Source organism: Staurois parvus, unplaced genomic scaffold, assembly GCF_062004578.1.
Source record: "Staurois parvus isolate SC_StPar_1 unplaced genomic scaffold, SC_StPar_1.0 ptg000261l, whole genome shotgun sequence".
In the NCBI taxonomy this organism is placed as follows: Eukaryota; Metazoa; Chordata; class Amphibia; order Anura; family Ranidae; genus Staurois; species Staurois parvus.
Genome location: NW_028318057.1, coordinates 4,374,257 through 4,388,202, shown reverse-complemented (window position 1 = coordinate 4,388,202; position 13,946 = coordinate 4,374,257). Strand labels below are relative to the sequence as shown.

Here is a 13,946-nt window from a genome sequence, read left to right as displayed (position 1 = left end):
CATTGTAGCTCTGGCTGTATGTTTAGGTTCATTGTCCTGCTGGAAGGTAAACATCTGCCCAGTCTCAAGTCTTGTGCAGACGCTAACAGGTTTTCTTCTAAGATTGCCCTATATTTGGCTCCATCCATCTTCCCATCAACTCTGACCAGCTTCCCTGTCCCTGCTGAAGAAACGCATCCCCACAACATGATGCTGCCACCACCATGTTTCACAGTGGGGATGGTGTGTTTAGGGTGATGTGCAGTGTTAGTTTTCTGCCACACATAGCTTTCCACTTTTAGGGCCAAAACGTTCAATTTTGGTCTCACCGGACAAGAGCACCTTCTTCCACATGTTTGTTGTGTCCCCCACATGGCTTCTCACAAACTGCAAACCACACATCTTATAGCATTCTTTCAACAATGGCTTTGTTCTTGTCACTCTTCCATAAAGGCCAGATTTGTGGCGTGCACGACTAATAGTTGTCCTGTAGACAGATTCTCACCTGAGCTGTGGATCTCTGCAGCTCCTCCTGAGTTACCATGGGCCTCTTGGCTGCTTCTCTGATAAATGCTCTCCTTGCCCGGCCTGTCAGTTTAGATGGACGGCCATGTCTTGGTAGGTTTTTTTTGTTAATCAGATTTTCTTTATTAGAAAACCAACACGTTTCCATTTTCAATTTAACTATTTTTGTACAAAAACATGTACAAAAGTAGAAACAATTGAAAACAATTAGAAAAAAACACAGAAGAAGAAGATACAAGGACATCAGCCAGAACCTCATAGACAGGCAGAGACATACACAAGGACCATAACTTTAGAGTATATAATGTGCTTACTATGTGTTTACCTGCACAATTATCATGTCACATAATAATATTGATAGTGCTGATTATCCTTAACCATTATCCGAACACTTTTACCCCCTTCCTGTCCAGGCCAATTTTCAGCTTTCTGCGCTGTCACACTTTGAATGACAGTTGCACAGTCATGCAACACTGTACCCATATGAATTTTTTAGCATTTTTTTGAGACAGATAAAACTTTATTTTGGTGGTATTTAGTCACCACTGGGATTTTTATATTTTTTTGCTATATAAATGAAAAAGTCCAAAAATGTTGAAAAAAAGTGTTTTTCATTTTGCAAATAAATAATCTTTCTTCAGAAATCTTGGCCAAAATGTATTCAGTTATCTTTTATTAAAAAAATAACCCAAATTAGTTTATAACCAAAAATCATAATTTTTCAAAAACTTTTTTTAATTTTAATTTTTTTATATTATTTATTTAACATACTGTCACCCTAGCAGTACAGTGTCACCATAATGACACTGTACTACTTGTGGGGGGTGATGATTTTTTTTTTTACACACTGATTGCTTTTACACCCATAAAGGCTGTAAAAGCAATCATTTATCTTTCTCTCTGGCTGCATTCCTGCAGCCATCAGGAAATACTGTAAGAGCTGTGTAAGAGCTCTCACTGTGAAGAAACCTTTCTGTGTTTGGAGATTAAATTTCTTTTCCTCCAGATGTAAAGAGTGCCCCCTTGTCCTCTGGTGACCTCAGGGTGAATAACTCTACACTGAGTTCACTATATGAACCACTGATGTATTTATACATGTTGGTCATATCCCCCCTTAATCTCCTCTTCTCAAGAGAGAATAAATTCAGTTAATTTCAGTGTTGTTAAACTAGTTTCTCTTGCATATCAAAGCATATCATTGACTGCTTTAATCCATTGTCCGGAGACAACCATTTTTGTGCTGTGAGTTTCCTAGCTATAAATAAGAGACGAGTATTATGTATATGTAAGGGGTTCAACAGTCTAACCACCCCAACAGACAAAGTTTAGGGTCTTCAGGGAGAGTGAGAGAGAATATATTGTTGATCAACATTATAACAGAGGCCCAGTAGTGCACCAGTTTATGGCATTTCCACAACATATGTAACAGGGAGTATCCCTCCTTTACCAATCAAATAGTTTTTGGGGAGTGCGATGGACAATAAACAGTTGGGTACACAGACACAGATACCAATAAGATATTAGAAAGAATTGTGGACCACTCTTTGTCAGAGATACACTCCAGATCTCTAGATCACTGCAGTCTGCATTTAGGAGACATAGCCCTGGACACAGATTGAATCAGTGCACTATATAGTGAAATCTGTCCCTTTTTTTTAGTTGGGAAGCGCACTAGTTGATTAAGGAGAGCAGGGTTAACAAGACCAATGAGGAGGCCCAGGCCTGTGCTGAGATGGCATGTCTAAGTTGTAAATATTGCAAAAAGATGGAGTTGGTAACCCAACTCCGCTCTTAATGTTTGAAAATCTTTCAGCAGTTGCCCATGGTACAGCTTAGGGATATATCGAAGATCTGTAGATGTCCATGCAGCAAAGCCCTTCAGTTTAAGGAGTCCTGGGTAGTTATTGAGGATATGTGTGGATGTAGCAAAGCCTTGATAGTGGAAGTAATGTTTCACTTTCCATCACACTTTGTCAATCAGTTCTAGTGTGGGAAACTGTGCTAGAGCTTTAAACTCACCTGCTTCCAGACATTCCACCAAGTTATCAGTGGACACAATACCTAGAAGAAGCGAGGTGACCGGGTCCGTATGTGTATTGTCCTGCTAGGCTGTAAAATGTTGTAACTGGGCCGCGATATAATAAAGAAGGGGGTTGGGAAACGCAAGGCCACTCATATCCTTAGCTTCCTGTGGAGTCTCAAGTTTAATCCGATGTGTGTGCATCCACCAGATTAAGGAGCAAAACACAGTATCATATCATTTGTAGGAATCCACACAGTGGCATTATGCAGGATATAGAGTAGTTGAGGGGCCCATATCATTTTGATTAAGTTACACCTCCCTACTACAGAAAGAGGGAGTTTGGTCCAACTGGTTGTTTTTTGTTGGAATTTTTTAAGAAGCGGAAGTAAGTTTAGGTCTGTATATTTAGATAGAGTGGGGTGGATGATGATACCCAGATATTTAAAGGAGTCCACTATTTCAATCTGCACAGCTTCAGGTGGTATGGAATACATAAAGGTCTCCAGCGGGAGAAGGGATTTATCCAAATTTATTGATAAGCCGGAAAGGGAACCAAATTCTGCGATTAGCTTCATTAGACGTGCTAACAAAGAAGATGTATCACCCAAAAACAAGAGTGTCATCAGCATATAACGCTACTTTCTCTATCTGTTCTCCTCTAATACCTGGATCCTCTGTAATGGCAGCTGCCAGGGGCTCTATCACTAAGGCGGGGAGGGAGGACAACCCTGCTGTGTCCTTCTTCCTAATGTAAATGAGGGGGTTGGGCATTACTGACATGAATACAGGTCATCGGGGCACAATATAATTCTACTTTAGTAATGATTTTGAGGTCTGAGGTCAGTAACGATATGGGGCGGTAAGACTCTGCCTGTGTTGGATCCTTCCCCCTCTTCAAAAATACACCTATTATTGCCTCATACATCAAGACAGGGAGGGAGTTCTGTTCTAATGCAACCTGGATTATTTTAAGTAGTTCAGGTATAAATATTCCACCAAAAGATTTGTAAATTTCCATCGGCAGCCCACCGCCTCCGGGGGCTTTGGGATTGAGACAGGATGCTACAGCCATTTGCAATTCTTCAAGAGTGAATGGTGCATTCAGGATTTTCCTATGCTGAGTAGTAAGTTGAGGAACTGTATACGCTCCAAAAACTCCTGCTTGCTAGAGTCATCATAAGACACTTTGGTAGAATAGAGCGATTCATATAAAGATCTAAAGCCTTGTAAGATGGGGGGGGGGAAATCCATGTCCAATTGAGCAGAGGACAATTTGAAATAAGGGATGTGGGAAGACGGTTGCTGAGCTTTCACTATGACCACCAGCATGTGACCCTTCTTTTTTCTCTTTCCTCGAAGAAGGCTTGAGAGGAGAAAAAACATTTACTTTCAGCATGCTGAAGTTGTACAGTATGAAGAAACTGTTGAGCAGATACCCACTCTCTTTCTGTATCAGTGTTGGTTTTGCTAAGATAGGCTGGTTTTGCCTTGGTTACAGTTTGGCTGGCATCAACCTCCCACTGTCTAGAGCAGTGGTTCTTAACCTGGGTTCGATCGAACCCCAGGGGTTCGGTGAGTCAGTCTCGGGGGTTCGGCGGAGGTGACCCACACCCGACTCATATGATTTGTGATGACATGCCCAGTGGTCGGCAAGCCGCGGCTCTTGTGTGCTGGGCGCCCGCTCCCCTCCCTCCTCTCGGGCGGCAGGGACTGAAATGCAATGATTGGCCAGTCTCACTGCCACTCACATCCTGATAGCCAGTGATTGGCTGTCAGGATGTGTGTAGGCGGGGCAGCGTGACGAACGTGAGAGGAGCTAGGCTCCTCTCACAGTCCGCCCTGAAGACCGGAACGGCGCGGGAATACAGCGAGAGGAACGCGCGGAGCAAAGGTAAGTGAATTGACACAGGGGGGACTTGGGGACTTAATATGGGGGATGAATTAATATGGGGAATGAATTACTATAGGGGGGATGAATTACTATATGGGGGGTGAATTACTATATGGGGGATGAATTATTATAAGGGGGATGAATTACTATATGGGGGATGTATTACTATATGGGGGATGTATTACTATATGGGGGATGAATTACTATATGGGGGGTGTATTACTATGGGGGATGAATTACTATATGGGGGATGAATTATTATATGGGGGATGAATTACTATATGGGGGATGAATTACTATATGGGGGATGTATTACTATATGGGGGATGTATTACTATATGGGGGATGAATTACTATATGGGGGATGAATTACTATGGGGGATGAATTACTATATGGGGGATGAATTACTATGGGGGATGAATTACTATATGGGGGATGAATTACTATATGGGGAAGGAATTACTATAGGGGGGATGAATTACTATATGGGGGATGAATTACTATATGGGGGGATGAATTACTATGGGGGATGAATTACTATATGGGGGATGAATTACTATATGGGGGATGAATTACTATGAGGGATGAATTACTATGGGGGATGAATTACTATATGGGGGATGAATTACTATATGGGGGATGAATTACTATATGGGGGATGAATTACTATGGGGGATGAATTTTCATACCGTTTGTTACAACATATCTTTGCGAGCAATCCTTTTCGAGGATGCTGGACATAAAGACGAAGAAAAGGAACAGACTTTGTTGCGAAAATGACATGAGTGGCACTTGCCAAGGTAATGCCGCGCATTTCTGAACTGGCCTCTGAAAGACAACAGCAGAAGTCACACTGATTTGCGGTAAATATTCATTATTTTGTTTTTGTGTGAAAATCATGTTTTAATGGTTTTGTTCTTTGTTCTTAATGGTTTTGTTCATTTTGTGCACCTATGTATAAATATATACCTATGTTTTGAATTTTAAAAATCATATTTTATTTTTCCAATTAAGAAGGGTTCGGTGAATGCGCATATGAAACTGGTGGGGTTCAGTACCTCCAAAAAGGTTAAGAACCACTGGTCTAGAGTTAGTCTTAATTCTGGATATTTCTTTGATACACATGCATCTAATATATGCTTTCAAAGCATAACAATAATCAAAGGAGATGTTGAGTGTCTGTTATCAAGCAAGAAGCCCTGTAATTGTTTATGCATTAGATCCAGATCTGTGAAAAGAGTTATCCAGAATGGATTAAGCTTCCACAGCGTAAATGTATAAGGACTTTTCAAGGATAAGGATATACGCATTGGGGAATAATCGGATAAGCCCCTGGCTAAGTAGGTTACCTGAGGGGTATACGGTAGGATCAAATCAGAGCCCAGCGCTAAATCTATATGGAACAAAGAGGAGTGTGAGTTTGCGTAACATGAAAATTGAGTCGCTAGTGGGTGGAGATATCACCATAGGTCCGCTAGCCCAATTTCCATCATGTGGTGGGCAATGGGAGTAAGTTGTCTAGGGCTATGCGGGGAGAATTGTTTTAAATAGATCTAGGGAAGTATGCAAAACAGTGTTGAAGTCCCCCACCCACTACCAATATTGTTTGTGGATGATTGACACTTTATTGTCTCCATATTAAATAGTAGAGGTACATACATATTTGCAAGAACACATAAATGAGAGTCCCAGTTGCATAATAGAAACATGTAACGGCCTAATGGTTATATCTTGGAGGTGGTACTCTGTGAAAGGTACTCCTCTGGCAACCATTATGCTCACTCCTCTAGAGTATTGAGAGTGTGTAGCATGAAACTGAATGGGGTATTTAGAGTGTTTCAGAAGATGAAGAGTGTTCAAAGTCATGTGAGTCTCTTGAAGGTATACAGCGGAAGGGTCTTGATGACAGATTAATGTGAAGACAGCTGACCTCTTCTCTGCAGGCCACGGACATTCAAAGAAAGGATAATATCCTTTTGACTACTCATGGTTATGAGGAAGGTTATGAAGAGTAGAATTTTGATTCCTTGGTGGCAGCATCCAGTGCACCATAAAAGTGTTGGTCGAGTTATCACCTGCACGATGTATATATTGGCGGGGAAATCCGAGAGGAGACGGCAGTCCACTCAAAGTCCAGTAGGTGAAAAGTGGCAAAGGGTGTTTCCGATCCAAGAGACAGCATAGCAAGTGAAAAAAATAGAAAAACTCAAAAAGGGTAGCAGAGGGGGTAAACGAGAGGGCTAAAGCCAACATTCCAAGAGGTGTAGCCATGTTAGTCAACTGCTACTAATGCAGTGCTGTTGAAATGTTCATCCCTGAACTCCGCTTTCAAACTAAAGGAGAGACGAGGTTAGATTTGAAGTGGGAACACCGGGTAGTGTTCAAGTCAGGTAAGAGCTGGGCATAGATGCCTTTCACTCCTATCCAACCAGTCAGCCTCTGCAGCAGGGGAGTCAAAGAATTGTACTGAGCCATCTGTTATCACTTGAAGCTTAGCAGGATAAAGCATGAAGTAAGCCACCTGAATCGTACGCAGGTGGCATTTACCTTCAGTGAATCTGGCTTGCTTATGCTGGATTTCAGCCGAGAAATCTGGAAATATAGACATTTTCCCCCTTGAATCTCCATGGCAGGCTGTTGTCTAGCGAGTCAGAGAATATCTCTATCCTTATAATGTGAAAGTTTCAGTAGAAAAGGTCTGTCAGGGCCCCCTGGTGGTGGAGGGAGAGGTGGCACCCTGTGGGCTCTTTCCACAGGAAAAAAAGGTGTTAGATTATCTTTGCAGAATGTATTAGGTAGCCAGGTCTCAATAAATTATTCAGGGTTCTTTCCCTCAGTATACTAGGTGAAGGTTGTTTCTGCATAGGTGATTCTCCATGTCCTCTAATCTGGCCGAATGCTCAAGCTCAAGTTTTAGCAGTGTTAGAATGAACATCTTGTTGCAATGGAAGGAGTTCATCCTCCAGTGTGCTCACCCTGCCCTCAATGGCAGTCACCCTCTCTCTGATTTTTTACATATCATGACAAATAAATAAAATGTCTTCTTTCTTTCTTTTGAATTACATAGTAAGCTGTGTGAACAAAATTACATAAGTGTGGACTGCCACTAATATTTCTTTTAGCAATGGTTCTGGGGGTTCAGTATCCCCTTCAGGACTAGCAGTGTGAAGAATAGGAGAGAGCTGGAGGCTGCTGAGGGAATTTCAGAGGCCTGAGGGACCAGCACCGGCTGTGAGATTCCCAGAGAGGAAAGTTTCTTTGCCCCAGAGCTAGAGAGAGGCATCAGGGATTTATCCTTGCTGGAAGAGTGGGAGAACTTGCCCAGTTTAGCCACAGCTTCCCTTTGGCAGTCTTCTGATGAGCGCTGAGGGAGCAGGCCGTGATGTGGCTTCCCCCTCTTCCTTCTTCCTTGTCATGGTCATAGTGCTTTGGAGTAGCGGTGGCAGAGATGTCAGCATGGGCTGTGCTGTCGGTGACCCAGATAAATGCAGCCTGAAGGAAGGTCTCAATACAAGATAAAGCTCACATGGATGGCTAAGCCACGTCCCCCTGGTAGGTTTGCAGTTGTGCCATTCTTTCCATTTTCAGATGATGGATTGAACAGTGCTCCGTAAGATTTTCAAAGCTTGGGATTTTTTCATAACCTAACCCTGCTTTAAACTTCTCTACAACTTTATCCCTGATCTTGGCCTTCATGATGCTGTTTGTTCACTAATGTTCTCTAACAAACCTCTGAGGACTTCACAGAACAGCTGTATTTATACTGAGATTACACACAAGTGAACTCTATTTATTAATTAGGTGACTTCTGAAGGCAATTGGTTCCACTAGATTTTAGTTAGGGGTATCAGAGTAAAGGGGTCTGAATACAAATGCATACCCCACTTTTCAGATATTTATTTGTAAAAAATTTTGAAAACTATTTATCATTTTCCTTCCACTTCACAATTATGTGCCACTTTGTGTTGGTCTATCACATAAACTCCCAATAAAATACATTTACGGTTTTGTTTGTAACATGACGAAATGTGGAAAATTTCAAGGGGCATGAATACTTTTTCAAGGCACTCTAGTTGGAACCACAGAGTTCAGAGGTAAGTAGTAAGTCATGCATAGTGTAGGGGTCCGCAGTAAGCACCACAGAGTTATGGTAAGTAGTAGTGCAGAATTGAAAGGACAGTAGTAAGTAACAGAAAGTTCAGAGGTCAGTAGCCAGTAATGCAGAGTTCAGTGGTTGGTATCACTTGAAAAATTCCCCCCTTCCCTCTGTGAAGATTAACTCACCAGACCTTAGATGCAGGTGGGCCCAGCAGAGTGATTACATTTTTTGCAAGTCCACTCATATGACACATCAGAGTTGAGAAACCTAGTAGTTGCTTTGCCCCTGCATTCATATTGCACACAAAATATATCACACTGGGTGCTGGCCCAGTGAAGCCCATCCTTTGCACATATAGTGCAATCAGACAAAAAAGCTGCAACTCTGTCAAGCAGATTGAAGCTATATTATGCAGCATAATTCAGTGGCAATGGGTTGAATGTTATTAAATTGCTGGCAACACAGGTTGCTCACCCTGCAATGCAAATTAAAATATTTTACTTGATTTGCAAGATATAACAACCACATTTTTTTGCTTTGTGTTTATTTCTTTTTCTAACAGGATGATGGCCGTATTCTTTGCCATCTCGCTGACTCTATAGAGGAAGGTACAATGCCTCCAGAACTTGTGGACTGTATCAAGAAGCTCTGGAAGGATGATGGTGTACAGGCCAGTTTTGAAAGAGCAGCTGAATATCAGCTCAATGACTCTGCTGCATAGTAAGTTGTACATAAAGTTCATGGCATTTTGAGCTTGCAAAATGTGTTACAAATACAGTGAAGGAAATAAGGATTCTGTTGTGTGATTGCAGCTTTTAGTGGGAAGGAGAGGAGGAAAGCTGGTAGGGGGCACACTGGGGTGCCTGGGTGGCAGGGGGAAACATATGGTGGACAGGGAGGGTGATGGGTACACTTACTGGGGGCTTTTACTGGAAGCAATCCCCTTTATGGCTTTCTCTGCAGCAGCTGAAAGTCAATGGGAGTTAGAAGAGAAGAATCCAGCTTTCAGTTTCTGCAGAGACAGCCATACAGGGGATAATTTCCAGTAAATCCCCCCCCAGTAACAGTGTCTGCCGATCACCCTCCCTGCCCACATCTAATTCACCCAGCCTGGGCCCATACAGAAGGACTGGTGGAACCCCTTATCCACGGCCCTGATCATGGCTTTGCTCTTTGTGCTTTATTAGCTCCAGATTAGTTTGTTCTTAGTTCATTTTTATTGTAACAGAAGGTTTCAGATAAAAGTAACCTGTGAAGGTAGAGATGATGGAGCTCCTACTGCTTTGTTTCTAAAGATGCGAACTCCAGAGCTGTCATTTAGATTACCCAGCGAGTCACTGTCCTGGAAAAAGTATGATTATGAAAAGATGGTTTTATCACGTATGTTCTGCTTCTTTCCTAAGTTTGATGGTCCTGTCTTTTTACTTGACCTTGTAAATGTATTAACAGAAGACCAGTACGGGTTGCCACAAACCTTGAAAGCACTCCTGAGATGTCTGTGCTCTCTTTAGTCTGTAGGGTTGATTTACTAAAGGCAAACAGGCTTTGCACTGCAAGTGCCGGTGATGTTATAGCCCAGCCAAGTTAGATGTCTGTAAAGGTTATCCCAAGAAACATACTGTACCTGGTTTTCTGTTCTGTTCAGCTGTTAAGGTTCTAAACTCATTGCAAATGTTTCCTTGCCACTGGAGTTGGTATACAAGTGATTAATGTTTGATAATAGTAAAGATAAATATTTTACTGTCATGATTTGTGTCCAAGCATTCGAGACTATGAACAGAGTGCATAGCACTTATTTCTGCTTGTTTTAATCAAGGATAAAGAGATGTTAGAATGCAGGAACACTAAATGTTGCATACATTGACATGTCAGCAACAACTCACATACAAACTTTGAATTGGGAGGAAATCAAGAAGCAAGTAGAGAAATTAATTACATGAAGCAGCTTCCATTTTTGCTGTTTGAGGTCGTGGACCCACAGTACTGATCTACAATCACATTTTACAAGTGTTATATCCTTTCTAAAAGAATGTGAACTAAGTGCATTGGTACCTGGCACTTGGGTAAAGAAGGGCCCAGCGTTTTCTCTGCAAACACAAAAATGATTTTACTGTTATTTATATTTTTTTTGTTTTTCATTATTCTTTATAGTTACTTGAATCAGCTGGATAGGATCACAGCATCTAACTATGTTCCAAATGAACAAGATGTCCTCCGATCCCGAGTGAAAACTACAGGAATCATTGAGTCGCAGTTTTCCTTTAAAGATCTTCATTTCAGGTTTTCTCTTTCTTCATTTTCTTAAAATTTTCAGAACCCATTATAAAAAGAAGTCACAACTAAAATAGACTGGGGCTTACCTGAAAAAGATAAATGTGAAGTTGTTGGCTACAGCAACAAGCAAGATGCATGTGTTCTTTTGCACTAGAAAAATGGTGCAATAAACGTCACTAGTTTCCTTTTCACTTATGTTTATACTGGGAATCAGCTTCACTAAGCATTTGGCCATATAAATGTAAGGCCCCTCCCACACGGGGTGGGCTCCCCTAGAAAGTCGCTCCCTGAACCCACTGAGCAGGTGGATGGCTAGTCTGCGTCCATATGCTGGTCTGCGTTTATGCAAAATGGACAGAGACACAGCCCACTGTCCTCTATGGGTGTTCAGATGTAAACAGACTGCCTGTCCATTTACATCTGAGTGACATCTGATCCGTCTGTTTTTAGCGGACACATGTCCGTTTACACCCGCTGCTCCGTAGATATGGGTGTAACATGGTATAAAAGTTCACCTTAGTGTTTAATAAGATTGGATAACTGAAACACAATTTAAACACTGAGAATCTTCACACAATGTTTTTAGTTAATCAGCCTCTCTATCCCTTTTTTTTTAAGTTTTATAGATATACTCCAGTTACGTATGGGTCATAAAACATATAATCTCATTGTTACAAATTAAAATTAGGATTAGGACTATATCACAGGACACAGGGTACATTATGTTCCTAAGAGTATAAACAAATGACAACTGCCCCAACCTATAACTGGCCTTTGAGCAAGGGGCACATACTGTAGAAGGGCGATGCATGTAAAACAAGAAGAAAAATTCCAGACTTAGTTACCAGCCAGCCTGCAACACACTGAATTGCCCTGTCTAACAGTTTACATTAAAACCAGGGGTTTCGTTTGCACACATTTGCAAATATACAGTATCTCACAGACGTGCGTACACCCCTCACATTTTTGTAAATATTTTATTATTGCTTTTCATGTGACAACACTAAAGAAATGAAACTTTGCTATAATGTAAATGTACAAGGTCTGAGGTGTGAATGGGGAGTAGGTGTTAAATTTGGTGTTATCTCTCTCATTCCTCCTTCTGGTCAAAGGAAGTTCAACATGGCACCTTATGAGAACTCTCTGAAGATCTGAAAAAAAGAATTGTTGCTCTACATAAAGATGGCCTAGGCTATAAAAAGATTGCCAAGACCCTGAAACTGAGCTGCAGGACGGTGGCCAAGACCATACAACAGTTTATCAGGACAGATTCCACTCAGAACAGGGCTCGCCATGATTGACCAAAGAAGTTGAGTGCACGTGCTCAGCGTCATATCCAGAGGTTGTCTTTGGGAAATAGACGTATGCTTGCTGCAGAGGTTGAAGTGGTGGGGGATTAGCCTGTCAGTGCTCAGACCATACGCCACACACTGCATCAAACTGGTCTGCATGGCTGTCATCCCATAAGTAACCCTCTTCTAAAGATGATGCACAAGAAAGCCTGCAAACAGTTTGCTGAAGACAAGCAGACTAAGGACATGGATTACTGAAACCATGTCCTGTGGTTTGATGAGACCAAGATACATTTATTTGGTTCAGATGGTGTTAAGCGTGTGTGGTGGCAACCAGGTGAGGAGTACAAAGACAAGTGTGTCTTGCCTACAGTCAAGCATGGTGGTAGGGGTGTCATGGTCTGGGCCTGCATGAGTGCTGCCGACACTGGGGAGCTACAGTTCATTGAGGGAACCATGAATGCCAATAGGTACTGTGACATACTGAAACAGAACATGATTCCCTCCCTTCAGAGACTGGACCACAGGGCAGTATTCCAACATGATAACGACCCCAAACACACCTCCAAGTCGACCACTGCCTTGCTAACGAAGCTGAGGGTAAAGGTGATGGACTGGCCAAGTATGTCTCCAGACCTAAACCCTATTGAGCATTTGTGGGGCATCCTCAAACGGAAGGTGGAGGAGCGCAAGGTCTGTAACATCCACCAGCTCCGTGGTGTCGTCATGGAGGAGTGGAAGAGGACTCCAGTGGCAAACTGTGAAGTTCTGGTGAACTCCATGCCCAAGAGTGTTAGGGCAGTGCTGGAAAATAATGGTGGCCACACAAAATATTGATACTTTGGGCCCAATTTGGAAATTTTCACTTAGGGGTGTACTCACTTTTGTTGCCAGTAGTTTAGACATTAATGGCTGTGTTGAGTTATTTTGAGGGGACAGCAAATTTACACTATTATACAAGCTGTACACTCACTACTTTATATTTAAGCAAAGTGTCATTTCTTCAGTGTTGTCACATGAAAAGATATAATAAAATATTTACAAAAATGTGATGGGTGTACTCACTTCTGTGAGATACTGTATGTGTAAGCTGCAGGGCCACTTCATGGCACCCTAGTGTACTGCAGTCCTAACACTAGTACACTAGGGTGTCTTGAAGTGGCCCTGCAGCTTTAAGCATATATTTGCAAACTAAACCCCTGGTTTTAACGTGAACTGTTAGGACAATTTGGTTTATTGCAGGCTGGCAAGTGAGCTGGGTATTTTTCTTTGTTGTTACTCTATATTCCTGACTACTTAAGTTATGCTGCCACCTTCAGGTGAATGGACACTGGCCAAAAAAGGCAGGGATTCTTCACCCAGCCATAACCCCTCCCAGCCCAGCTAAGTCTCAGTTTGGTAGCAAGCAGTGAGGAAACAGACATTCATAAACATACACCAAAGGACCTTAGTGCATTATATTCATGACTACTTGCGATGTCCCAAAGCACTACATATGGGGGTGGGCAACACAGTAATCATGCCAACATGTCCAAACCAAAAACCAAAAAAGTAGGGAAGAAGCCCACTACAAAGCTGCCTGCAAGATCTTGTACCCAAAACTGGTGCTTGCAGGGTAACATCCAGAGCCGTAATGAGAATCTTCAGGGCCCCACTCTCAGAAAATGTGAAGGGCCCTTTACTCCTGTTGTGGAACCCTTTTTTATGGTTCCATAGCATCCCCCCTTCTTGACGTGTTGGGGTCCCCCCATGATGGCGTAACACCAGGGCCCGCAAGTGCAGCCTTTGCGACCCTGGTATTTCTGCCACTGGTGTATATTTGCTGTTTTATTTAATTTTTTTAAACCATTTTATTTATTTTT

The 13,946-nt window shown here is 42.1% G+C and overlaps 1 protein-coding gene across 1 annotated transcript in view; it reads left to right on the top strand.

Moving 5' to 3' along the window:
- The window catches only part of GNAT2 (G protein subunit alpha transducin 2), a 96,899-nt gene that overhangs the window by 45,756 nt on the left and 37,197 nt on the right, over nucleotides 1–13,946 (top strand). The window contains exons 4-5 of the mRNA XM_089681189.1: nucleotides 9,081–9,238; nucleotides 10,670–10,798. Of these exons, the coding sequence (XP_089537315.1) occupies nucleotides 9,081–9,238; nucleotides 10,670–10,798 (287 nt within the window). The remainder of the gene's footprint in view (nucleotides 1–9,080; nucleotides 9,239–10,669; nucleotides 10,799–13,946) is intronic.